The sequence below is a fragment of the Salvelinus namaycush genome, unplaced genomic scaffold (genome assembly GCF_016432855.1).
Source record: "Salvelinus namaycush isolate Seneca unplaced genomic scaffold, SaNama_1.0 Scaffold1237, whole genome shotgun sequence".
Taxonomy (NCBI): Eukaryota; Metazoa; Chordata; class Actinopteri; order Salmoniformes; family Salmonidae; genus Salvelinus; species Salvelinus namaycush.
In genome coordinates this window covers 816-28,317 of record NW_024057939.1, presented here as the reverse complement: position 1 = coordinate 28,317, position 27,502 = coordinate 816, and the positions used below count along the sequence as shown (strand labels likewise).

The 27,502-nt window shown below is 51.5% G+C and overlaps 2 protein-coding genes across 2 annotated transcripts in view; both read left to right on the top strand.

Moving 5' to 3' along the window:
* Positions 1–5,342, top strand: part of LOC120036192 (pyruvate kinase PKM-like) — a 48,696-nt gene extending 43,354 nt beyond the window's left edge. Inside the window, exon 12 of the mRNA XM_038982670.1 lies at positions 4,921–5,342. Coding sequence (XP_038838598.1) covers positions 4,921–5,027 — 107 coding nt within the window. The 3' untranslated portion in view covers positions 5,028–5,342. The remainder of the gene's footprint in view (positions 1–4,920) is intronic.
* Positions 5,343–5,347: 5 nt separating this feature from the next.
* On the top strand, positions 5,348–12,320 carry LOC120036191. Its single transcript, XM_038982668.1, has 3 exons — positions 5,348–5,460; positions 5,815–5,877; positions 10,334–12,320. Exon 3 carries the CDS (start codon positions 10,955–10,957, stop codon positions 12,257–12,259), a length of 1,305 nt encoding a protein of 434 aa, XP_038838596.1. The 5' UTR covers positions 5,348–5,460; positions 5,815–5,877; positions 10,334–10,954; the 3' UTR covers positions 12,260–12,320.
* Positions 12,321–27,502: the final 15,182 nt, after the last annotated feature.

The window sequence follows — 27,502 nt, the reverse complement described above, 5'->3', positions numbered from 1 at the left end:
TGCCTCCCCCTTCCACCCTCCCTCACTGTGTCTGCCTCCCTCTTCCACCCTCCCTTACTGTGTCTGCCTCCCTCTTCCACCCTCCCTTACTCTGTCTGCCTCCCCCTTCCACCCTCCCTCACTGTGTCTGCCTCCCCCTTCCACCCTCCCTCTCTGTGTCTGCCTCCCCCTGCCACCCACCCTCCCTCACTCTGTCTGCCTCCCCCTTCCACCCTCCCTCACTATGCCTGCCTCCCTCTTCTACCCTCCCTCACTATGTCTGCCTCCCTCTTCTACCCTCCCTCACTGTGTCTGCCTCCCTCTTCTACCCTCCCTCACTGTGTCTGCCTCCCTCTTCCACCTTCCCTCACTATGTCTGCCTCCCTCTTCTACCCTCCCTCACTGTGTCTGCCTCCCTCTTCTACCCTCCCTCACTGTGTCTGCCTCCCTCTTCCACCTTCCCTCACTATGTCTGCCTCCCTCTTCAACCCTCCCTCACTGTGTCTGCCTCCCTCTTCCACCTTCCCTCACTATGTCTGCCTCCCTCTTTTACCCTCCCTCACTGTGTCTGCCTCCCTCTTCTACCCTCCCTCACTGTGTCTGCCTCCCTCTTCCACCCTCCCTCACTCTGTCTGCCTCCCTCTTCCACCTTCCCTCACTGTGTCTGCCACCCCCTTCCACCCTCCCTCACTGTGTCTGCCTCCCCCTTCCACCCTCCCTCACTGTGTCTGCCTCCCCCTTCCACCCTCCCTCACTGTGTCTGCCTCCCCTTCCACCCTCCCTCACTGTGTCTGCCTCCCCCTTCCACCCTCCCTCACTGTGTCTGCCTCCCCCTTCCACCCTCCCTCACTGTGTCTGCCTCCCCCTTCCACCCTCCCTCACTGTGTCTGCCTCCTCCTTCCACCCTCCCTCCATGTCTCTGCCTCCCCCTTCCACCCTCCCTCACTGTGTCTGCCTCCCCCTTCCACCCTCCCTCACTGTGTCTGCCTCCCCCTTCCACCCTCCCTCACTGTGTCTGCCTCCCCCTTCCACCCTCCCTCACTGTGTCTGCCTCCCCCTTCCACCCTCCCTCACTGTGTCTGCCTCCCCCTTCCACCCTCCCTCACTATGTCTGCCTCCCCCTTCCACCCTCCCTCACTATGTCTGCCTCCCCCTTCCATTCTCCCTCACTATGTCTGCCTCCCTCTTCTACCCTCCCTCACTATGTCTGCCTCCCTCTTCTACCCTCCCTCACTATGTCTGCCTCCCCCTTCCACCCTCCCTCACTATGTCTGCCTCCCTCTTCTACCCTCCCTTACTATGTCTGCCTCCCCCTTCCACCCTCCCTCACTATGTCTGCCTCCCTCTTCTACCCTCCCTCACTATGTCTGCCTCCCCCTTCCACCCTCCCTCACTATGTCTGCCTCCCTCTTCCACCCTCCCTTACTATGTCTGCCTCCCCCTTCCACCCTCCCTCACTATGTCTGCCTCCCCCTTCCACCCTCCCTTACTGTCTGCCTCCCTCTTCTACCCTCCCTCACTATGTCTGCCTCCCTCTTCTACCCTCCCTCACTCTGTCTGCCTCCCCCTTCCACCCTCCCTTACTGTCTGCCTCCCTCTTCCACCCTCCCTCACTGTGTCTGCCTCCCTCTTCCACCCTCCCTCACTGTGTCTGCCTCCCTCTTCCACCCTCCCTCCCTTACTGTCTGCCTCCCCCTTCCACCCTCCCTTACTGTCTGCCTCCTTCTTCCACCCTCCCTCACTGTATCTGCCTCCCTCTTCCACCATCCCTCACTGTGTCTGCCTCCCTCTTCCAACCTCCCTCTCTTACTGTCTGCCTCCCCCTTCCACCCTCCCTTACTGTCTGCCTCCCTCTTCTACCCTCCCTTACTGTCTGCCTCCCCCTTCCACCCTCCCTTACTGTCTGCCTCCCTCTTCCACCCTCCCTCACTCTGTCTGTCTCCCCCTTCCACCCTCCCTTACTGTCTGCCTCCCTCTTCCACCCTCCCTCACTGTGTCTGCCTCCCTCTTCCACCCTCCCTCACTGTGTCTGCCTCCCTCTTCCACCCTCCCTCCCTTACTGTCTGCCTCCCCCTTCCACCCTCCCTTACTGTCTGCCTCCTTCTTCCACCCTCCCTCACTGTATCTGCCTCCCTCTTCCACCATCCCTCACTGTGTCTGCCTCCCTCTTCCAACCTCCCTCTCTTACTGTCTGCCTCCCCCTTCCACCCTCCCTTACTGTCTGCCTCCCTCTTCTACCCTCCCTTACTGTCTGCCTCCCCCTTCCACCCTCCCTTACTGTCTGCCTCCCTCTTCCACCCTCCCTCACTCTGTCTGTCTCCCCCTTCCACCCTCCCTTACTGTCTGCCTTCCTCTTCCACCCTCCCTCACTGTCTGCCTCCCCCTTCCACCCTCCCTCACTGTGTCTGCCTCCCTCTTCCACCCTCCCTCACTGTGTCTGCCTCCCTCTTCCACCCTCCCTCACTATGTCTGCCTCCCCCTTCCACCCTCCCTTACTGTCTGCCTCCCTCTTCCACCCTCCCTCACTGTCTGCCTCCCCCTTCCACCCTCCCTCACTGTGTCTGCCTCCCTCTTTCACCCTCCCTCACTGTGTCTGCCTCCCCCTTCCACCCTCCCTCACTATGTCTGCCTCCCCCTTCCACCCTCCCTCACTATGTCTGCCTCCCCCTTCCATTCTCCCTCACTATGTCTGCCTCCCTCTTCTACCCTCCCTCACTATGTCTGCCTCCCTCTTCTACCTTCCCTCACTATGTCTGCCTCCCCCTTCCACCCTCCCTCACTATGTCTGCCTCCCTCTTCTACCCTCCCTTACTATGTCTGCCTCCCCCTTCCACCCTCCCTCACTATGTCTGCCTCCCTCTTCTACCCTCCCTCACTATGTCTGCCTCCCCCTTCCACCCTCCCTCACTATGTCTGCCTCCCTCTTCCACCCTCCCTTACTATGTCTGCCTCCCCCTTCCACCCTCCCTCACTATGTCTGCCTCCCCCTTCCACCCTCCCTTACTGTCTGCCTCCCTCTTCTACCCTCCCTCACTATGTCTGCCTCCCTCTTCTACCCTCCCTCACTCTGTCTGCCTCCCCCTTCCACCCTCCCTTACTGTCTGCCTCCCTCTTCCACCCTCCCTCACTGTGTCTGCCTCCCTCTTCCACCCTCCCTCACTGTGTCTGCCTCCCTCTTCCACCCTCCCTCACTATGTCTGCCTCCCCCTTCCACCCTCCCTCACTATGTCTGCCTCCCTCTTCTACCTTCCCTCACTATGTCTGCCTCCCCCTTCCACCCTCCCTCACTATGTCTGCCTCCCTCTTCTACCCTCCCTTACTATGTCTGCCTCCCCCTTCCACCCTCCCTCACTATGTCTGCCTCCCTCTTCTACCCTCCCTCACTATGTCTGCCTCCCCCTTCCACCCTCCCTCACTATGTCTGCCTCCCTCTTCCACCCTCCCTTACTATGTCTGCCTCCCCCTTCCACCCTCCCTCACTATGTCTGCCTCCCCCTTCCACCCTCCCTTACTGTCTGCCTCCCTCTTCTACCCTCCCTCACTATGTCTGCCTCCCTCTTCTACCCTCCCTCACTCTGTCTGCCTCCCCCTTCCACCCTCCCTTACTGTCTGCCTCCCTCTTCCACCCTCCCTCACTGTGTCTGCCTCCCTCTTCCACCCTCCCTCACTGTGTCTGCCTCCCTCTTCCACCCTCCCTCCCTTACTGTCTGCCTCCCCCTTCCACCCTCCCTTACTGTCTGCCTCCTTCTTCCACCCTCCCTCACTGTGTCTGCCTCCCTCTTCCACCATCCCTCACTGTGTCTGCCTCCCTCTTCCACCCTCCCTCTCTTACTGTCTGCCTCCCCCTTCCACCCTCCCTTACTGTCTGCCTCCCTCTTCTACCCTCCCTTACTGTCTGCCTCCCCCTTCCACCCTCCCTTACTGTCTGCCTCCCTCTTCCACCCTCCCTCACTCTGTCTGTCTCCCCCTTCCACCCTCCCTTACTGTCTGCCTTCCTCTTCCACCCTCCCTCACTGTCTGCCTCCCCCTTCCACCCTCCCTCACTGTGTCTGCCTCCCTCTTCCACCCTCCCTCACTGTGTCTGCCTCCCTCTTCCACCCTCCCTCACTATGTCTGCCTCCCCCTTCCACCCTCCCTTACTGTCTGCCTCCCTCTTCCACCCTCCCTCACTGTCTGCCTCCCCCTTCCACCCTCCCTCACTGTGTCTGCCTCCCTCTTCCACCCTCCCTCACTGTGTCTGCCTCCCCCTTCCACCCTCCCTTACTGTCTGCCTCCCCCTTCCACCCTCCCTTACTGTCTGCCTCCCTCTTCCACCCTCCCTCACTGTGTCTGCCTCCCCCTTCCACCCTCCCTCACTGTGTCTGCCTCCCTCTTCCACCCTCCCTTACTGTGTCTGCCTCCCTCTTCCACCCTCCCTTACTCTGTCTGCCTCCCCCTTCCACCCTCCCCCACTGTGTCTGCCTCCCCCTTCCACCCTCCCTCACTGTGTCTGCCTCCCCCTTCTACCCTCCCTCACTGTGTCTGCCTCCCCCTTCCACCCTCCCTCACTCTGTCTGCCTCCCCCTTCCACCCTCCCTCACTGTGTCTGCCTCCCTCTTCCACCTTCCCTCACTATGTCTGCCTCCCTCTTCTACCCTCCCTCACTGTGTCTGCCTCCCTCTTCTACCCTCCCTCACTGTGTCTGCCTCCCTCTTCCACCCTCCCTCACTCTGTCTGCCTCCCTCTTCCACCTTCCCTCACTGTGTCTGCCTCCCCCTTCCACCCTCCCTCACTGTGTCTGCCTCCCCCTTCCACCCTCCCTCACTCTGTCTGCCTCCCCCTTCCACCCTCCCTCACTGTGTCTGCCTCCCTCTTCCACCCTCCCTCACTGTGTCTGCCTCCCTCTTCCACCCACCCTCACTGTGTCTGCCTCCCTCTTCCACCCACCCTCACTGTGTGTAGGAAAGGCCAGGGGCTTCTTCAAGACAGGTGACATGGTGATCGTGGTGACCGGCTGGATCCCTGGTTCTGGTCACACTAACATCATGAGGGCAGTCCACGTGCCCTAAACACTCTGTTCCTATTGGACACTACCACTGACTGACAGACAGGCCCACCAATCCTAAGTGGCACATAGCCTAACAGACACACTAACTGGAACGCTAACTACATAGATAGCATAGAACTAGAATGAATACATTTCCCTTATGTGGAGATGAAGTACATAAACAAAACAACAGTTTAGAGATTACGATGAAAAGTCTATATTTTTCCATGTTCATTGAAAGTGATTTTAATGTAGTCAATGTTTTTGTGTGTTTATTCATTTCTGTCTTGGAAGCACTGCCTCTCCAAATAAAGATTGGAGCATAACCTCATCATAACATGGTGTGACATCTGCCTTTCTCTCTCTCTCTCTGTCATTATGGAGGTCAGGCAGTGAATTATCTGGCAATTAACATGCAGTCCAACGAGCTACTATCTGCTAGTCCTCATTGCTAGGTTAGTTATATCCGGTTATGACGATGACACGCATAACCAATCAATTACGGCGATATCTATGAGACATCACTACATCTCCCCTTTTCTGAGAGAAATCCAAACTATACATCCTCTTTACCTAATACAAATATTCACCCTGTGGACCTTTTCAATACAAACTATTTGTATTTCAATAACATATATTTTTAGTAACATAGAAACATATGTTTCCTTTTTCTTTAACATCAACAATACACATAACTGTGTCAACTAGGACATGGGGGTGGACAGCCATTTGTCCACAGCAACATCAGGATCATTCTGCCCTGAAACAGTTGCTGTTCCTATACCTCTTTCTTTTTTCTTTTTTCTCAGGTGTCTCTGAACCTCAGCGGTAGTTTACCTCTCCACCTCTGGAGGTCATTCTCACCAGTTGTGGTGAGGCTGGCTGAGGTGGTGGACTGAGTGAGAGAATGGGAGTTGGATGGCTCACTGGTAGACTGGGTGACTCTTTTGTTGTTCTCTCTGGAGTAGGTGACTCTGTTGTTGTTCTCTCTGGAGTAGGTGACTCTTTTGTTGTTCTCTCTGGAGTAGGTGACTCTTTTGTTGTTCTCTCTGGAGTAGTGACTCTGAAAAAGCCTGAAGGTGTGGCCTGTTTCTCTGAGCGATGGTGCCGCGTTCAGTTTCCACAACGTAGGATCTCGGCTCTGGAGATTTGCTGATGACAACTGCTGGTGTTTTCCATCCTTTCTCTCCGTCCAGCTTGACTCTGACACTCTGTCCAGGGTGTAATTCCAGTAGGGGGCCTACTGTATGCCTCCTGTTATAGAAGAACTGGTAAGCTTGTTTGGCTTTCTGGTCCTTCTGTTTAACAGTGTTATGACTGAAGCGTTTTGGTTGGAGTTTCCCATCCAGCACGGGGACCGTCGTCCGTATCTGACGTTCTGTCATGAGTTATGCTGGGCTTGCTCCTGTTGCGCTGATGGCTGTGGCTCGGTAGAACATCAGAGCCATGTGTGGGTCTGGTTGTTTAAGAATTTGATTAGCTGTCTGTACAGCTCTCTCCGCAGCTCCATTTGTCTGCGAAACATACTTCTTTATGAACTACTTGAACTCAGTGCAGACAAACTGAGTAGCGTTGTCGCTAACGAGCTCGGTAGGTATCCTCCATCTTACAAACATACCTTTGAGGCGGGTGATGACCTGCTGACTAGTGGTAGTGGGCAGGTGAGCTATTTCTATGTCCCTGGAATAGTAGTCCACCACTATGTGGTATTTCTATGTCCCTAGAATAGTATCCACCACTATGTGGTATTTCTATGTCCCTAGAATAGTATCCACCACTATGTTGTATTTCTAATGTCCCTAGAATAGTATCCACCACTATGTGGTATTTCTAATGTCCCTAGAATAGTATACACCACTATGTGGTATTTCTATGTCCCTAGAATAGTATCCACCACTATGTGGTATTTCTAATGTCCCTAGGATAGTATCCACCACTATGTGGTATTTCTATGTCCCTAGAATAGTACTCCACCACCATGTGGTATTTCTAATGTCCCTAGAATAGTAGTCACCACTATGTGGTATTTCTATGTCCCTAGAATAGTTGTCCACCCCTATGGTATTTCTAATGTCCCTAGAATAGTAGTCCACCACCATGTGGTATTTCCAATGTCCCTAGAACAGTAGAACACCACTATGTGGTATTTCTAATGTCCCTAGAATAGTCGTCCACCACTATGTGGTATTTCCAATGTCCCTAGAATAGTAGTCCACCACCATGTGGTATTTCTATGTCCCTAGAATAGTAGTCCCCCACTTTGTGTTATTTCTAATGTCCCTAGGATAGTAGTCCACCACTTTGTGGTATTTCTAATGTCCCTAGAATAGTAGTCCACCACTATGTGGTATTTCTAATGTCCCTAGAATAGTAGTCCACCACTTTGTGGTATTTCTAATGTCCCTAGGATAGTAGTCCACCACTTTGTGGTATTTCTAATGTCCCTAGAATAGTAGTCCACCACTATGTGGTATTTCTAATGTCCCTAGAATAGTAGTCCACCACTATGTGGTATTTCTAATGTCCCTAGAATAGTAGTTCACCACTATGTGGTATTTCTAATGTCCCTAGAATAGTAGTTCACCACTATGTGGTATTTATAATGTCCCTAGAATAGTAGTCCACCACTATGTGGTATTTCTAATGTCCCTAGAATAGTAGTTCACCACTATGTGGTATTTCTAATGTCCCTAGAATAGTAGTCTACCACCATGTGGTATTTATATGTCCCTAGAATAGTAGTCCACCACTATGTGGTATTTCTTGCCCTCTAGCACACACAGGTCGGCTGCGATCTTCAGCCACGGACCCTTAGGTAAAGGTGTCATGACAAGTGGTTCTCTCTTTTGAGTTTGTTTGTTCTCTGTACAGAACCTGCATGACAGAACCTGCATGACATCACCTTTCTCGAGAAGTGGACGCTGATCTGCTCTGACTGGCGCAGGATTTGTGTTGTCCTCTCCAGTGTCAAGTCTGGCTCCAGCTGTAGCTTTTGTGAAACATCCCTGTCCATAATACCAATCACAATCCTGTCCCTTATTTGTTCGTCCTTTGTAGTTCCAAACTCGCAGTATTCAGCTAGCTCATACAGATTCCTCACAAAGGATTCCACTGTCTCTCCCCCTTTCTGAATGCGCTGTGGCACAAAATGTTCATTCCGTTTTTCAATCACCACATCATAGTCGAATTAATCATTAAAGTCATCAAAGGATAATGCATTATAGACAATATCTGCATCTTTCCCTTTGCATAAAGTTGTGAATTCACCTGCACCACACCAGTCTCCTTTTCCAGTTTCAATGCCACTCAACTGGAAACCCTCTCCAGATAGGCCATGCTGAGGCTGCAACATATCAAACGGCTCTGGTGGGTTGAATTTGAACATTTTCCTCACTAATATCGGCGTGTGAGTTCTTTAATTCTGACACCATGTCATGATGGAGACCAGGCAGTGAATTATCCGGTTAGTTATGTTTACTAACTCTTAAATCAGACAATTAACATGCAGTCCACACAGCTACTATCTTCTAGTCCTCATTGCTAGGTTAGTCATATCCGGTTATGACGATGACACACATAACCTATCAATTATGGAGATATCTATCAAACATCACTACACACTCTCTCTCTCTTCACCCCCCCCCCCCCCACCCCCCCCCCCCCCCCCCCCCCCCTCTCTCTCTCTCTCTCTCTTCACCCCCCCCCCCCCCCTCTCTCTCTCTCTCTGTCTGTCTCTCTCTCTCTCTCTCTGTGACGCATTTAATGTACTGTGTGCATGGTCCCCATCCATCAAATCATGTTTTTATATTGATAGAGAAACAAATAATGAACTACAATTAAGCCATTTCAGTTGCCAGTTATTACGGCAGTTGTCAGTTATATGCGGTGTGGAAATAGATAAGGCTTATCTCTGTCGCTGTGGCTGGTGGAGATATTCGGTTTGACCGATGCCATTAGATGCTGAGTTTTCTGAGGTGCTTCAGCTGTGTCCTATATTGCACGGACTGAGATGACCCAGATCCGTGTGCACGGCGACTGCCCATAAACGAATTAACTGTCTCTCTTCTGTTTCTTATCTTCTCTCCCATGTCCCTTTTCTTCCTCTCGCTCTGTTGCTCCTTACGGGAAAATCCACTCAGAAATGGTCGTTAAGCATCATACGATGCATTTTGCATCATCAAGAGGATGTGGCAAGTGACAATTACATTTTTGAAAGTCCTATATCTTGAAAATGTGATTTCTGACATGCAAAACACTTTAGGAATGTATCAACAGTGGACTAATGAAAAACAATATAAATATTTTGGGTTGGATTTGTCCTTCAACGCACCTCTCTCTCTCTTTCTCTTTTTTTTCCCTCCCTCGCGCAATTCCCCGGTTGTATTGGGGTGGATGACGCGGCACCCATACCTGTGTTGTGTGCTTCTTGCGCCGGCTGGGCGTGCAGCCTGGTGAAGGAAGGGTGATGGGGATGCGGCTGCCATGGTAACACGCCGATTAGATTCAGACCTTTGTGTGTATTTATTTATTTAATATTTCAGTTGCGTGCGTGCGTGCCTGAGAGGTGACGGGCGTTTTGGAAGTCAGCCTGCAATCGGAATCAGACTATTAAGACTGGTGTCGCGTTCCTTTTGAGTTATGATTTGCCATAGAATTGCCTATTTAAATATTTGGCTATACCTTCTCAAGCTCAACAAGTTATTCCGGTTGGAACAGGACTTCATGGATATAATTCATTCAAGTGCACTTAATTTCCTTGCATGGTTTTATTCATCAAGATTCGTTAAAAACATGTAAATGAAACGAAGGTTTTGTTAATCGTAAATTAATAGGATGGGCTCCAAAGATGTCGCTGTAACGGTCCACGGATGTCATTGGGAGTGACTGGAGAAGTGGAAGAGGAGGGGAAACGCGTCTGAAATAGCAGAACATTTATCCTGGCGGATTTGGAGACGTCACATATTCTGCAATTGCCCAGGTTGTCTGTTCTGTTTGTGTGTTTCCGAACTGAATTCCGAAAATAACCCTAATGCTGACGCTAACAGCTTGTCTTGTTTTACGTGCCCGGACAAAGGGAATATTATCGAGTGTTAGGCGAGTGTGGACTACATTGGGGGTACGACCACTTGCATATGTACTCTTGCTTATTTTCGTGTCTTTGTGTGTGTATCTCTGTCTGTGTTAGAAAAGCGTGTTTCAGTATAAATCAGTGCGCCGGTGAGTCAGACTGTGTGCAAGTGTCTGTCTGTGTGTGTCTCGTGCCCGTTTGTGTCCGTTAAAACAAACCGATCCGTGCTGATGAGGCTCACGTGTACTTGTCATTCATAGGTGGCCAACCACCCAAAACTACCACCTCTCATCCACTGTCAAGATGAACTCTTACAGAATACTACCATGTGTCGATGGGAGCAAGAGGGAGACATATCCTTGACAACCAGAGAGGGAGGGTCAAAGAGCGACCTGCGTCATTATCCCTGAGAGAGAGACCAGGAATTAGGTGGCAATATGCCTGTTGTCGAAACGCTGAGGGCGGCAGTAGAAAGGAGAAGGTGGGCCTCAGGCCAGGAGAAGAAGGGAGGATGGAGAGATCTCGATGAAGAAAAGCGAGCTGGGGAAAGGAGGAGATAAGTGAAAGCACTGCCATCATATTTTTGGAGTGACAAATCTATTGTCGTTTTTAAGTGGCAAACTCCCAGAGGTGGGGTTAGGATGCACAGATCAGTGGAGAGGAGACAGATCACTACAAGCCATTGGAGATTATAAAAAGTTGAGGTCAACTATTTAATCACCACCTTTCTCTTTCCCCAGACAGTCTTAGGTAGTAGCCTTTTATTAGGCTCCTAGTTGAACATTGACAGGACATATTGTCCCGTTTTGACAATCTGTTTCCAGAGTGAGAGTGACAGGTTATATTGATCTCCCTTTGCCCCCCTTCTCCCTGGTTAGGGGATGGATGGGGTGGCGGGAGGTGTTGGGCCCCCTGGCGGGAGTGAGGGTCGGCCGGGTCGTAGTGGAGGAGACTCTAAGAGGCGCAGTAAGGGCAGCCTGCCCTCCCCAGGGTACTGCCTCTCCCAGGCATCTCTGGAGGGTGACAGGTCAGGGGTCGAGGGGTCCGGTTCCGGAGGGGGGCGACGGCGCCTCTCCATCTTGAGTGCCACTAGAGACGGCCTCCCCTTCCGTTCAGCTTGCACCCCGACCACCCCTGTCCCCCTGCCCCCTCCTCCAGCCCCCTTCTCTTCCACCCAGCAGCGTTCTGTTGGCTTTTCCTCATCACGCGCTGCCCTTGCCTCCACTTCCTCCTCCACCGGCACCGGAGTGGTCGTCGTAGCGCTGGGTCCGGAAACCACGACAACCACGGCTTGTAACACCGTGGCGGGCACGCCGGAAATGGGGAGTCTGTCTGGGACGGGGGGCATGGGGGGGTTTGGGATGGGTCTGGACGGGGAGGACTACAGCTACTCCAACCAGTCCACCTTCATCCAGAGACAGTTTGGAGCCATGCTGCAGCCGGGGGTCAACAAGTTCAGCCTGCGCATGTTTGGGTCCCACAAGGCTGTGGCCATGGAGCAGGAGAGACTCAAATCAGCAGGGGAGTGGATCATACACCCCTACAGCGACTTCAGGTACGCACCATACACCCCGACAGCGACTTCAGGTACGCACCATACACCCCTACAGCGACTTCAGGTATGCACCATACACCCCTACAGCGACTTCAGGTACGCACCATACACCCCTACAGCAACTTCAGGTACGCACCATATACCCCTACAGCGACTTCAGGTACGCACCATACACCCCTACAGCGACTTCAGGTACGCACCATATACCCCTACAGCGACTTCAGGTACGCACCATACACCCCTACAGCGACTTCAGGTACGCACCATACACCCCGACAGCGACTTCAGGTACGCACCATACACCCCTACAGCGACTTCAGGTACGCACCATACACCCCGACAGCGACTTCAGGTACGCACCATACACCCCTACAGTGACTTCAGGTACGCACCATACACCCCTACAGATACTTCAGGTACGCACCATACACCCATACAGCGACTTCAGGTACGCACCATACACCCCTACAGCGACTTCAGGTACGCACCATACACCCCTACAGCGACTTCAGGTATGCACCATACACCCCTACAGCGACTTCAGGTACGCACCATACACCCCTACAGCGACTTCAGGTACGCACCATACACCCTTACAGCCCTAGGGAATGGAAAATATCATGCACTCTGACAGTCACTTCAGGTCCACACAGACCATACAGCCTTGCCAGGGGGTAGGGAGAGGGTGGGGTGGAGAGGCAGAGTGAGGGAGGGGAGAAGGAGTCTGGGTGTCTTTGGGTGGGAGAGAGACGAGGTGAAAGACACAGTGGGGCCATGACCCAGAGGGAGAATATGTCCATCCTCCTTCAGATAAGAAAGAGAGGGAAGGAAGGAAGAGAGAAGAAGAAAAGAGAGGAGTGATCAGGAGATGGAGAATAGAGGGGATGGATGGATGGATAAAGGGATGGTCAGAGGGAGAGAGAGATGTGTTGAGGATATATAAGACAGTGGAGGGAACAGGTCAGACAGAGTGTGGGTGAAACACCCTTACAGCAACGTCACTTCAGTAACCACAACACTATGAATAGAGGAAGAGAGAAGAGGGAGGGGGGGAGGGATGGAAAGAGAGAGGGAGAGAGAGAGATGTGTGAAAGACAGGGCAGCATAGAGGGAGAGCATGTCACCCCTATCAAATCTCATGTAGGCTACTCCATTCCATCCATATCAATGAATAAAGGCTGTGTCTTCATTTGACCTCTATAGCCTCATCTCATTGAGTCCTTTCCTTTCCCTCATAACCACTGAAGAGATTTGACGAGGTTTCCACAGTTTATCAAGTCTTTCAGACCAGTGAAGGTGAGGCTAAGAAGGGGAAGCTAATGGGATGTACCCTGAGAGGAAAGACAGGGAGAGAAGAGACGGGATGTGTAGGCTGGCTGGTGGTGAGCTGATGATAAAGCTGGGGAACATCCTTCAGGAACGTCCTCGTTACTAAGTTAGTAGAAGCTCCTTAGAATAGAGAGAGAAAGAGAGGATTTGTGAATAGAGGGATAATTGAAGGAAGGGAAACAGAGGAAGGGGGAGAGAGGGAGGGGGAAAGACAGAGAGGGGAGAGAAGGAGGGGAGAGGGAGGGGGAAAGACAGAGATGGGAGAGAAGGAGGAGAGAGGGAGGGTAGAGAGGGAGGGGGAAAGACAGAGAGGGGAGAGAAGGAGGGTAGATAGGGAGGGGGAAAGACAGAGAGGGGAGAGAAGGAGGAGAGAGGGAGGGAGGGTAGAGAGGGAGGGGGAAAGACAGAGAGGGGAGAGGGAGGGTGGAGAGAGAGGGAGGGGAGCGTAAGGGGGAAAGAGAGGGAGGGGAGAGGAAGGGAGAGAGAGAGGGAGGGTGAGGGAGGGGAGAGAAAGGGAGAGGGAGGGAGATACTTTCTTAGAATGTGCTGTGTCCTGTCTAGCTTCTTTTTACTGTAGTTTTGTAGCCCTTTCCTGCAGTCAAATGACCTAGTGGCTTCACGGGTGGAATGTTATTCATATTTTTCATACTTTTATAAGTAATAAACATTATTTCAAAAAAGCCGCTGGAAATCTGATGTTTCTATGTCAAACAGTTTTGTTATATTTCAGTCTTCTGTGATGTATATAAAGTGTAATATTGGGATGCAAACTCAAAATGGAATACATTTGAACTATATCTGACATAGTACACGGTCTTCTTTTTTTAAGCCCATGACCATGTGTGTGAGGTGTGTATTTTAGTTTCAAAGTAGATTTGTTTGACTATCAAGAAACACTCTGTGTGACCCAGATTTAGCCCACTGCAGTAGGTTAGTTGAACCAATCTGATAGAGGATATAATGAGACATGATGTGTTACACACACTCACAACACACACACACATGCACATACATGCACAACACACATACCACACGCACACACTGTGTGTTCTCTGTGTGAAATATCTGTGATGTAAGTTGTCTCTGTGCTTGCCCATAAAAATCAATCACGCATAAGCCCTGTTTATACCTGCCGCTAACATGCGTCCTTTGTCCTGATCTTGACCTGGTCTTTCAATCGTGTCTAAAAATGTGTCTAAAATGTGGGCATAATAAGAATGTGGACAAGTTCAGGACAAAGCAGGCATGTTAGCACTCGACTAACCTGTACCCCCGCACACTGACTCGGTACCCCCTGTATATTGCCTCGTTATTGTTATTTTATTGTGTTACTATTTATTTTTTACTTTTGTTTATTTAGTAAGTATTTTCTTAACTATATTTCTTGAACTGCATTGTTGGTTAAGAGCTTGTAAGTAAGCATTTCACAGTAAGGTCTACACTTGTTGAATTCGGCGCATGTGACAAATACAATTTGATTTGATTTGATTTGATATAGACCGGGTTTTAGATGGAGGCCTGCTGGCCTGGCCCTGTGTGTGTGGTCTTGTGAGTGAACCCACCACAACACCCCCTGCTGGCTACTTACTGACAGTGTTTTAGAATCACAAATCTTTATAGAGAAAACCGTCACATTGACAGTCCTTAGAATGAGGTGAGGTGATCCTTAAAATGAAATGTCTTTAACTTCAGGCGTTGGATGTCTGTGAACATTTCATCATGTTGAAATCACTTCAGGGAATTAGATGGGGAAACATGTTGAAAACTCAGGGCTCCCGAGTGGTGCAGCAGTCTAGGGCACTGCATCTCAGGGCTAGAGATGTCACCACAGACCCTGGTTCGATTCCAGGCTGTATCACAACCGCCCGTGATTGCGAGTCCCATAGGGCCGGGCACAATTGGCCCAGCGTTAGGGTTTAGCCGGGGTAGGCCGTCACTGTAAATAAGAATTTATTCTTAACTGACTTGCCTAATTAAATAAAGGTTAAATCAAATAAAAAATAAATAAAATCACTTCAGGGATTTAGATTAGACATTTTCTGGTGGTTGCTAGCCTTGGGTAGCCTAACTTTGTAGACTGATGGATAATCAACCACCTGTCGAGTGGTTTCTGTGTGGCGAGAGAGACAGAGTAGTAATCTCCAGACAGGCCTCAGAAACAATGGATTACTTGATCCCCCAGTCTCCTGGCCCACTTTGGTTCTACCAGCCTCAATCGAACGCACACACACAAGCACACACACACACATACGAACACACACACACACACACACGAACACACACACATACGAACACACACACACACACACACGAACACACACACACACGAACACACACACATACGAACACACACACACACGAACACACACACATTCTCTTTTTTCTTCTCATACTCTACAACTCAATGGAGATCAGTCTCAGCTATCCCTCTTCTGATTCCAGTCAGGTGATGGAGGGAGGGAGATGGAGGGATGAGGGAAGTACAGAGGAGAGGTTTAGAGAATTGGATATCCTCCCTTTGCACTTATTACTATTCACACATTCCATCACAATATGTAAATGACTGCATTATTCATTCTGTTATCACAATTGAATATGCATAAATTATGCGTAATATTCTAAATTATGCATGTAGTGTATTCATTATGCATAATTCAGGCATCTAATCTTTCAATTAGGTACCTGTAGATTGGATCTATGAATAGAGAAGGGAGAGCGACAGACTGATGAGGAGGGAACAATAGAGGGAACGAAAGACAGAGAGCTTAGTGGCAAAGCCCTAATGTGTGTTTTGTCCTGACGATGACCTTGGTCTCCGGAGGTGTGTGTGTGTGTGTGTGTGTGTGTGTGCGTGCGTGCGTGCGTGCGTGCGTGCGTGCGTATAAAGTCTATCTTTGTTGAGTCTGGTGATAAGCTCTCACACCCTTCACCTCATTAAGATAATACGAGTAGCCAAGACATAATGAGGAACAGAAAGAGAGGGGGAGAGAGCTGGAGAAAAACGTATTAAGAGAGACGTTAGAGGGAGAGAGACAAAGTTCCTTTGTCTGGAACATATATTAGATATGCATATATTTCAGGCCACTAAAGCTTTAATAAAGCTAAAATAATAATTGTGAGAATACAGTGAGACAGGGGGGAGGGAGAAAGTGGGGAAAGAGAGAGAGGGAAGGAGAAAGAGGGGAAAGAGAGAGAGGGGAAAGAGAGAGAGGGGAAGGAGAAAGAGAGGAAAGAGAGAGGGGGAAGGAGAAAGAGGGAAAGATAGAGGGGGGAGGAGAAAGAGGGGAAAGAGAGAGGGTGGAAGGAGAAAGAGGGAAAGAGAGAGAGGGAAAAGTAGATATGTCCCAGATGCTTTAGTTTTGTTTAAGAGAGAGAAGTTGGTATTTACTGCATCAGCTAAGATTAGGAAGATGAGATAAGACTCATTTGCATGTCAGAAATGTTCTGCTATTTCTTTAATAACCTGCAGATACTTCAAGGTGTGGCTGAGCATGTCTCTGCATGTGTGTCTACCCATACACCGGAACCTTAGTTGTAATTTACATTTTGTCAAGTTCTAACAGGAAACAATTAACTGAGACACAGGAAGGAAGTGACTTGTATTAAGAGAGATGACTGCTTGGTTGGAGTCCAGTAGAGCAGCAATTCCATTCCAACTCCAGTCTGCTCATGAATAGAACACTGATGAGGATGTCAATGAGAATCTCACAATTCAGAATTGGAATTTCTATGACATTCATCTCCTGAAATAAATTGACTGGAACTCTGTTCAGAAAAACAGATCTGGAAACGTATTCATCCAGATTGGTTTATGTGGGTGTAACAGGATGAATACAGATTTAACTACTTTCTCTCACTATGCATCTGGTTCCCTTTTAGCTAACCACACCCAGCCATAGGGCATATGCACTTAGAAAACAAGGTGCTATCTAGAACCTAAAAGGGTTCTTCGGCTGTTCCCATTGGCAAACCCTTTGAAGAACCCATTAGGGGTCCATGTAGAACCCTCTGTGGTTCTACATGGATCCCAAATGAGTTCTACCTGGAAACAAAAAGGGTTCTCCTATGGGGGCAGCCGATTAACCTTATGGTAACTTTTTTTCTAGTGTAGAACAGCCAGACTGCCTGGTCTGCAAGTACCCAGCACATATTGTACCACAAAGCAACAATTCAGACAACCATTTCTGAGCATCAAGCATTTTAATCTTTCCCCTGAAAAAAATCCCTCCCATTCTTCCCTTCTCCAGACTTGACCTTTAAATGTTGTCATTTGTTTGTGGGCACAAAAATGTGCTGGTATCAGCTGTCACAACCCAGCTTGGACAAAGGAACCTAATGTTTAGAGACTTAATGAGGTTTGGTGATGTGATGTTCTCTGGAAGGTGTCTGTTCTTTAGTCTCTTCACACACACACATATAAACTCAGCAAAAAAAGAAACGTCCTCTCACTGTCAACTGCATTTATTTTCAGCAAACTTAACATGTGTAAATATTTGTATGAACATAACAACATTCAACAACTGAGACATAAACTGAACATGTTCCACAGACATGTGACTAACAGAAATGGAATAATGTGTCCCTGAACAAAGGGGGTCAAAATCAAAAGTAACAGTCAGTATCTGGTGTGGCCACCAGCTGCATTAAGTACTGCAGTGCTTCTCCTCCTCATGGACTGCACCAGATTTGCCCGTTCTTGCTGTGAGATGTTACCCCACTCTTCCACCAAGGCACCTGCAAGTTCCCGGACATTTCTGGGGGGAATGGCCCTAGCCCTCACCCTCCGATCCAACATGTCCCAGACATGCTCAATGGGATTGAGATCCGGGCTCTTCACTGAACACTGACATTCCTGTCTTGCAGGAAAACGGCAGAACACTGACATTCCTGTCTTGCAGGAAATCACGCACAGAATGAGCAGTATGGCTGGTGAAATTGTCATGCTGGAGGGTCATGTCAGGATGAGCCTGCAGGAAGGGTACCACATGAGGGAGGAGAATGTCTTCCCTGTAATGCACAGCGTTGAGATTGCCTGCAATGACAAGCTCAGTCCGATGATGCTGTGACACACCGCTACAGACCATGACGGACCCTCCACCTCCAAATCGATCCCGCTCCAGAGTACAGGCCTCGCTGTAATGCTCATTCCTTCGACGATAAACGCGAATCCCACCATCACCCCAGGTGAGACAAAACCGCGACTCATCAGTGAAGAGCACTTTTTGCCAGTCCTGTCTGGTCCAGTGACGGTGGGTTTGTGCCCATAGGCGACGTTGTTGTTGCCGGTGATGTCTGGTGAGGACCTGCCGTACAACAGGCCTACAAGCCCTCAGTCCAGCCTCTCTCAGCCTATTGCGGACAGTCTGAGCACTGATGGAGGGATTGTGCGTTCCTGGTGTAACTCGGCAGTTGTTGCCATCCTTTACCTGTTCCGCAGGTGTGATGGTCGGATGTACCAATCCTGTGCAGGTGTTACACGTGGTCTGCCACTGCGAGGATGTCCTGTCTCCCTGTAGCACTGTCTTAGGCATCTCACAGTACGGACATTGCAGTTTTTTGCCCTGGCCACATCTGCAGTCCTCATGCCTCCTTGCAGCATGCCTAAGGCACGTTCACACAGCTGAGCAGGGACCCTGGGCAGCTTTCTTTTGGGGGTTTTCAGAGTCAGTAGAAAGGCCTCTTTAGTGTCCTAAGTTTTCATAACTATGACCTTAATTGTCTACCATCTGTAATCTTAACGACCGTTCCACAGGTGCATGTTCATTAATTGTTTATGGTTCATTGCACAAGCATGGAAAACAGTGTTTCAACCCTTTACAATGAAGATGTGTGAAGTTCAGGATTTTATCTTTGAAAGACAGGGTCCTGAAAAAGGGACGTTTCTTTTTTTGCTGAGTTCATATATAGTGGCGGTTTCAGCGCCAAGATCTTTGTAAGGCAGGGTCTAGACATACAAACACACACCACCAGTCCAAGGGAAGGGTTAAACCACTTTATTATCAGGTTTCGGCAGCGTTCCTCATATACACAACTCAAAGCAAACAGAGTAAATAGTTTGTCACCAGTGGAAGATCCTCCAAATTTGGTCTTTAGGGGTTCCATCCTTGTTGAAATCATCAGTTCCTTTTTTCCGGTAAACCTCCTTTTCCACTGTACACTCTGCCGCTCCAATAACCTCCTACTCGTTCACCTGCCGGGATCAAAGGAAAGAAACAAGAAAGAAAACCCAGGGCGCGGTTAAGTAGAGGCCCTGATTGGTTTCAGCTGTCCGCAGTTTGGCTCTAATTACAACTGGAGACAGGTGTGGCTGTTCCGCTGCAGTCTAGAAGTTCCCCCTGGGATGTCCATGGTCCTGCCTCTGGGGAATACTTCACATTGCTGTCCATGGTCCTGCCTCTGGGGAATACTTCACATTGCTGTCCGTGGTCCTACCTCTGGGGAATACTTCACATTGCTGTCCGTGGTCCTACCCCTGGGGAATACTTCACATTGCTGTCCATGGTCCTACCCCTGGGGAATACTTCACATTGCTGTCCATGGTCCTGCCTCTGGGGAATACTTCACATTGCTGTCCGTGGTCCTGCCTCTGGGGAATACTTCACATTGCTGTCCATGGTCCTACCCCTGGGGAATACTTCACATTGCTGTCCATGGTCCTACCCCTGGGGAATACTTCACATTGCTGTCCATGGTCCTGCCTCTGGGGAATACTTCACATTGCTGTCCGTGGTCCTACCCCTGGGGAATACTTCACATTGCTGTCCATGGTCCTGCCTCTGGGGAATACTTCACATTGCTGTCCGTGGTCCTGCCTCTGGGGAATACTTCACATTGCTGTCCGTGGTTCTGGCAGCCAGAAAACACAGAAACCTTGCAGACACATACCGTCCATTCACCACACAGCCCCTGAAACAGCTACAATATATATATATATGTGTCTCCCTCTCCTTCGGTCTGTCTGTCTATCTGCTTTGAACATAATCTCAGGGCCTCACAGAGACAGATAATATGGTATTATCTGTACTACTTGAATCTACTGAGGTTTAGCCAAACCTTCATTTATCTCTGTTAAAGACTACTGCCAGACTAGCGGGAGCAGTGTGTAGGGGGTGAGATAGTGGTGTCTTCTGCCAGACTAGCGGGAGCAGTGTGTAGGGGGTGAGATAGTGGTGTCTTCTGCCAGACTAGCCGGAGCAGTGTGTAGGGGGTGAGATAGTGATGTCTTCTGCCAGACTAGCTGGAGCAGTGTGTAGGGGGTGAGATAGTGGTGTCTTCTGCCAGACTAGCTGGAGCAGTGTGTAGGGGGTGAGATAGTGGTGTCTTCTGCCAGACAAGCCCGGAGCAGTGTGTAGGGGGTGAGATAGTGGTGTCTTCTGCCAGACTAGCCGGAGCAGTGTGTAGGGGGTGAGATAGTGGTGTCTTCTGCCAGACAAGCCCGGAGCAGTGTGTAGGGGGGTGAGATAGTGGTGTCTTCTGCCAGACTAGCTGGAGCAGTGTGTAGGGGGTGAGATAGTGGTGTCTTCTGCCAGACAAGCCCGGAGCAGTGTGTAGGGGGTGAGATAGTGGTGTATTCTGCCAGACTAGCGGGAGCAGTGTGTAGGGGGTGAGATAGTGGTGTCTTCTGCCAGACTAGCCTGAGCAGTGTGTAGGGGGTGAGATAGTGGTGTCTTCTGCCAGACTAGCTGGAGCAGTGTGTAGGGGGTGAGATAGTGGTGTCTTCTGCCAGACTAGCTGGAGCAGTGTGTAGGGGGTGAGATAGTGGTGTCTTCTGCAAGACTAGCGGGAGCAGTGTGTAGGGGGTGAGATAGTGGTGTCTTCTGCCAGACTAGCTGGAGCAGTGTGTAGGGGGTGAGATAGTGGTGTCTTCTGCCAGACTAGCTGGAGCAGTGTGTAGGGGGTGAGATAGTGGTGTCTTCTGCCAGACAAGCCCGGAGCAGTGTGTAGGGGGTGAGATAGTGGTGTCTTCTGCCAGACTAGCGGGAGCAGTGTGTAGGGGGTGAGATAGTGGTGTCTTCTGCCAGACTAGCTGGAGCAGTGTGTAGGGGGTGAGATAGTGGTGTCTTCTGCCAGACTAGCTGGAGCAGTGTGTAGGGGGTGAGATAGTGGTGTCTTCTGCCAGACTAGCTGGAGCAGTGTGTAGGGGGTGAGATAGTGGTGTCTTCTGCCAGACAAGCCCGGAGCAGTGTGTAGGGGGGTGAGATAGTGGTGTCTTCTGCCAGACTAGCTGGAGCAGTGTGTAGGGGGTGAGATAGTGGTGCCTTCTGCCAGACTAGCTGGAGCAGTGTGTAGGGGGTGAGATATTGGTGTCTTCTGCCAGACTAGCGGGAGCAGTGTGTAGGGGGTGAGATAGTGGTGTCTTCTGCCAGACTAGCGGGAGCAGTGTGTAGGGGGTGAGATAGTGGTGTCTTCTGCCAGACAAGCCTGAGCAGTGTGTAGGGGGTGAGATAGTGGTGTCTTCTGCCAGACTAGCGGGAGCAGTGTGTAGGGGGTGAGATGGTGGTGTCTTCTGCCAGACTAGCTGGAGCAGTGTGTAGGGGGTGAGATAGTGGTGTCTTCTGCCAGACTAGCTGGAGCAGTGTGTAGGGGGTGAGATAGTGGTGTCTTCTGCCAGACTAGCTGGAGCAGTGTGTAGGGGGTGAGATAGTGGTGTCTTCTGCCAGACAAGCCCGGAGCAGTGTGTAGGGGGGTGAGATAGTGGTGTCTTCTGCCAGACTAGCTGGAGCAGTGTGTAGGGGGTGAGATAGTGGTGCCTTCTGCCAGACTAGCTGGAGCAGTGTGTAGGGGGTGAGATATTGGTGTCTTCTGCCAGACTAGCGGGAGCAGTGTGTAGGGGGTGAGATAGTGGTGTCTTCTGCCAGACTAGCGGGAGCAGTGTGTAGGGGGTGAGATAGTGGTGTCTTCTGCCAGACAAGCCTGAGCAGTGTGTAGGGGGTGAGATAGTGGTGTCTTCTGCCAGACTAGCGGGAGCAGTGTGTAGGGGGTGAGATGGTGGTGTCTTCTGCCAGACTAGCTGGAGCAGTGTGTAGGGGGTGAGATAGTGGTGTCTTCTGCCAGACAAGGCCGGTCTAGTGTGTAGGGGGTGAGATAGTGGTGTATTCTGCCAGACTAGCGGGAGCAGTGTGTAGGGGGTGAGATAGTGGTGTCTTCTGCCAGACTAGCGGGAGCAGTGTGTAGGGGGTGAGATAGTGGTGTCTTCTGCCAGACTAGCTGGAGCAGTTTGTAGGGGGTGAGATAGTGGTGTCTTCTGCCAGACTAGCTGGAGCAGTGTGTAGGGGGTGAGATAGTGGTGTCTTCTGCCAGACTAGCGGGAGCAGTGTGTAGGGGGTGAGATAGTGGTGTCTTCTGCCAGACTAGCTGGAGCAGTGTGTAGGGGGTGAGATAGTGGTGTCTTCTGCCAGACTAGCTGGAGCAATGTGTAGGGGGTGAGATAGTGGTGTCTTCTGCCAGACTAGACTGAGCAGTGTGTAGGGGGTGAGATAGTGGTGTCTTCTGCCAGAAAAGCCCGGAGCAGTGTGTAGGGGGTGAGATAGTGGTGTCTTCTGCCAGACTAGCCTGAGCAGTGTGTAGGGGGTGAGATAGTGGTGTCTTCTGCCAGACTAGCTGGAGCAGTGTGTAGGGGGTGAGATAGTGGTGTCTTCTGCCAGACTAGCCGGAGCAGTGTGTAGGGGGTGAGATAGTGGTGTCTTCTGCCAGACTAGCGGAGGCAGTGTGTAGGGGGTGAGATAGTGGTGTCTTCTGCCAGACTAGCTGGAGCAGTGTGTAGGGGGTGAGATAGTGGTGTCTTCTGCCAGACAAGCCCGGAGCAGTGTGTAGGGGGTGAGATAGTGGTGTCTTCTGCCAGAATAGCTGGAGCAGTTTGTAGGGGGGTGAGATAGTGGTGTCTTCTGCCAGACTAGCTGGAGCAGTTTGTAGGGGGGTGAGATAGTGGTGTCTTCTGCCAGACTAGCTGGAGCAGTTTGTAGGGGGGTGAGATAGTGGTGTCTTCTGCCAGACTAGCGGGAGCAGTGTGTAGAGGGGTAAGATAGTGGTGTCTTCTGCCAGACTAGCGGGAGCAGTGTGTAGGGGGTGAGATAGTGGTGTCTTCTGCCAGACTAGCTGGAGCAGTGTGTAGGGGGTGAGATAGTGGTGTCTTCTGCCAGACTAGCGGAGGCAGTGTGTAGGGGGTGAGATAGTGGTGTCTTCTGCCAGACTAGCTGGAGCAGTGTGTAGGGGGTGAGATAGTGGTGTCTTCTGCCAGACAAGCCCGGAGCAGTGTGTAGGGGGTGAGATAGTGGTGTCTTCTGCCAGACTAGCGGGAGCAGTGTGTAGGGGGTGAGATAGTGGTGTCTTCTGCCAGACTAGCCGGAGCAGTGTGTAGAGGGGTGAGATAGTGGTGTCTTCTGCCAGACTAGCGGGAGCAGTGTGTAGGGGGTGAGATAGTGGTGTCTTCTGCCAGACTAGCCTGAGCAGTGTGTAGGGGGTGAGATAGTAGTGTCTTCTGCCAGACTAGCCTGAGCAGTGTGTAGGGGGTGAGATAGTGGTGTCTTCTGCCAGACTAGCTGGAGCAGTTTGTAGGGGGGTGAGATAGTGGTGTCTTCTGCCAGACTAGCTGGAGCAGTTTGTAGGGGGGTGAGATAGTGGTGTCTTCTGCCAGACTAGCTGGAGCAGTTTGTAGGGGGGTGAGATAGTGGTGTCTTCTGCCAGACTAGCGGGAGCAGTGTGTAGAGGGGTGAGATAGTGGTGTCTTCTGCCAGACTAGCGGGAGCAGTGTGTAGGGGGTGAGATAGTGGTGTCTTCTGCCAGACTAGCCTGAGCAGTGTGTAGGGGGTGAGATAGTGGTGTCTTCTGCCAGACTAGCGGGAGCAGTGTGTAGGGGGTGAGATAGTGGTGTTTTCTTCCAGACTAGCGGGAGCAGTGTGTAGGGGGTGAGATAGTGTTGTCTTCTGCCAGACAAGCGGGAGCAGTGTGTAGGGGGTGAGATAGTGGTGTCTTCTGCCAGACTAGCCTGAGCAGTGTGTAGGGGGTGAGATAGTGGTGTCTTCTGCCAGACTAGCCTGAGCAGTGTGTAGGGGGTGAGATAGTGGTGTCTTCTGCCAGACTAGCGGGAGCAGTGTGTAGGGGGGTGAGATAGTGGTGTCTTCTGCCAGACTAGTGGGAGCAGTGTGTAGGGGGTGAGATAGTGGTGTCTTCTGCCAGACTAGCCGGAGCAGTGTGTAGGGGGTGAGATAGTGGTGTCTTCTGCCAGACTAGCTGGAGCAGTGTGTAGGGGGTGAGATAGTGGTGTCTTCTGCCAGACTAGCGGGAGCAGTGTGTAGGGGGTGAGATAGTGGTGTCTTCTGCCAGACTAGCTGGAGCAGTGTGTAGGGGGGTGAGATAGTAGTGTCTTCTGCCAGACTAGCCTGAGCAGTGTGTAGGGGGTGAGATAGTGGTGTCTTCTGCCAGACTAGCGGGAGTAGTGTGTAGGGGGTGAGATAGTGGTGTCTTCTGCCAGACTAGCCGGAGCAGTGTGTAGGGGGTGAGATAGTGGTGTCTTCTGCCAGACTAGCCTGAGCAGTGTGTAGGGGGTGAGATAGTGGTGTCTTCTGCCAGACTAGCTGGAGCAGTGTGTAGGGTGGTGAGATAGTGGTGTCTTCTGCCAGACTAGCTGGAGCAGTGTGTAGGGGTGAGATAGTGGTGTCTTCTGCCAGACTAGCTGGAGCAGTGTGTAGGGGGTGAGATAGTGGTGTCTTCTGCCAGACTAGCGGGAGCAATGTGTAGGGGGTGAGATAGTGGTGTCTTCTGCCAGACTAGCGGGAGCAGTGTGTAGGGGGTGAGATAGTGGTGTCTTCTGCCAGACTAGCCTGAGCAGTGTGTAGGGGGTGAGATAGTGGTGTCTTCTGCCAGACTAGCTGGAGCAATGTGTAGGGGGTGAGATAGTGGTGTCTTCTGCCAGACTAGCGGGAGCAGTGTGTAGGGGGTGAGATAGTGGTGTCTTCTGCCAGACTAGCCTGAGCAGTGTGTAGGGGGTGAGATAGTAGTGTCTTCTGCCAGACTAGCCTGAGCAGTGTGTAGGGGGTGAGATAGTGGTGTCTTCTGCCAGACTAGCTGGAGCAGTGTGTAGGGGGTGAGATAGTGGTGTCTTCTGCCAGACTAGCGGGAGCAGTGTGTAGAGGGTGAGATAGAGGTGTCTTCTGCCAGACTAGCCGGAGCAGTGTGTAGGGGGGTGAGATAGTGGTGTCTTCTGCCAGACTAGCTGGAGCAGTGTGTAGGGGGTGAGATAGTGGTGTCTTCTGCCAGACTAGCTGGAGCAGTGTGTAGGGGGTGAGATAGTGGTGTCTTCTGCCAGACTAGCGGGAGCAGTGTGTAGAGGGTGAGATAGTGGTGTCTTCTGCCAGACTAGCCGGAGCAGTGTGTAGGGGGGTGAGATAGTGGTGTCTTCTGCCAGACTAGCTGGAGCAGTGTGTAGGGGGTGAGATAGTGGTGTCTTCTGCCAGACTAGCGGGAGCAGTGTGTAGAGGGTGAGATAGTGGTGTCTTCTGCCAGACTAGCCGGAGCAGTGTGTAGGGGGGTGAGATAGTGGTGTCTTCTGCCAGACTAGCTGGAGCAGTGTGTAGGGGGTGAGATAGTGGTGTCTTCTGCCAGACTAGCGGGAGCAGTGTGTAGGGGTTGAGATAGTGGTGTCTTCTGCCAGACTAGCTGGAGCAATGTGTAGGGGGTGAGATAGTGGTGTCTTCTGCCAGACTAGCGGGAGCAGTGTGTAGGGGGTGAGATAGTGGTGTCTTCTGCCAGACTAGCCTGAGCAGTGTGTAGGGGGTGAGATAGTGGTGTCTTCTGCCAGACTAGCTGGAGCAGTGTGTAGGGGGGTGAGATAGTGGTGTCTTCTGCCAGACTAGCTGGAGCAGTGTGTAGGGGGTGAGATAGTGGTGTCTTCTGCCAGACTAGCTGGAGCAATGTGTAGGGGGTGAGATAGTGGTGTCTTCTGCCAGACTAGCGGGAGCAGTGTGTAGGGGGTGAGATAGTGGTGTCTTCTGCCAGACTAGCGGGAGCAGTGTGTAGGGGGTAAGATAGTGGTGTCTTCTGCCAGGCTAGCCTGAGCAGTGTGTAGGGGGTGAGATAGTGGTATCTTCTGCCAGACTAGCTGGAGCAGTGTGTAGGGGGTGAGATAGTGGTGTCTTCTGCCAGACTAGCGGGAGCAGTGTGTAGGGGGTGAGATAGTGGTGTCTTCTGCCAGACTAGCCGGAGCAGTGTGTAGGGGGTGAGATAGTGGTATCTTCTGCCAGACTAGCTGGAGCAGTGTGTAGGGGGTGAGATAGTGGTGTCTTCTGCCAGACTAGCTGGAGCAGTGTGTAGGGGGTGAGATAGTGGTGTCTTCTGCCAGACTAGCCAGAGCAGTGTGTAGGGGGTGAGATAGTGGTGTCTTCTGTCAGACTAGCCTGAGCAGTGTGTAGGGGGGTGAGATAGTGGTGTCTTCTGCCAGACTAGCTGGAGCAGTGTGTAGGGGGGTGAGATAGTAGTGTCTTCTGCCAGACTAGCGGGAGCAGTGTGTAGGGGGTGAGATAGTGGTGTCTTCTGCCAGACTAGCGGGAGCAGTGTGTAGGGGGTGAGATAGTGGTGTCTTCTGCCAGACTAGCCGGAGCAGTGTGTAGGGGGTGAGATAGTGGTGTCTTCTGCCAGACTAGCGGGAGCAGTGTGTAGGGTTGGTGAGATAGTAGTGTCTTCTGCCAGACTAGCCGGAGCAGTGTGTAGGGGGTGAGATAGTGGTGTCTTCTGCCAGACTAGCCTGAGCAGTGTGTAGGGGGTGAGATAGTGGTGTCTTCTGCCAGACTAGCCTGAGCAGTGTGTAGGGGGTGAGATAGTGGTGTCTTCTGCCAGACTAGCGGGAGCAGTGTGTAGGGGGGTGAGATAGTGGTGTCTTCTGCCAGACTAGTGGAGCAGTGTGTAGGGGGTGAGATAGTGGTGTCTTCTGCCAGACTAGCCTGAGCAGTGTGTAGGGGGTGAGATAGTGGTGTCTTCTGCCAGACTAGCTGGAGCAGTGTGTAGGGGGTGAGATAGTGGTGTCTTCTGCCAGACTAGCGGGAGCAGTGTGTAGGGGGTGAGATAGTGGTGTCTTCTGCCAGACTAGCTGGAGCAGTGTGTAGGGGGGTGAGATAGTGGTGTCTTCTGCCAGACTAGCCTGAGCAGTGTGTAGGGGGTGAGATAGTGGTGTCTTCTGCCAGACTAGCCGGAGTAGTGTGTAGGGGGTGAGATAGTGGTGTCTTCTGCCAGACTAGCCGGAGCAGTGTGTAGGGGGTGAGATAGTGGTGTCTTCTGCCAGACTAGCCTGAGCAGTGTGTAGGGGGTGAGATAGTGGTGTCTTCTGCCAGACTAGCTGGAGCAGTGTGTAGGGTGGTGAGATAGTGGTGTCTTCTGCCAGACTAGCTGGAGCAGTGTGTAGGGGGTGAGATAGTGGTGTCTTCTGCCAGACATAGCTGGAGCAGTGTGTAGGGGGTGAGATAGTGGTGTCCTTCTGCCAGACTAGCGGGGAGCAGTGGTGTAGGGGGTGAGATAGTAGGTGTCTTCTGCCAGACTAGCGGGGCGCAGTGTATAG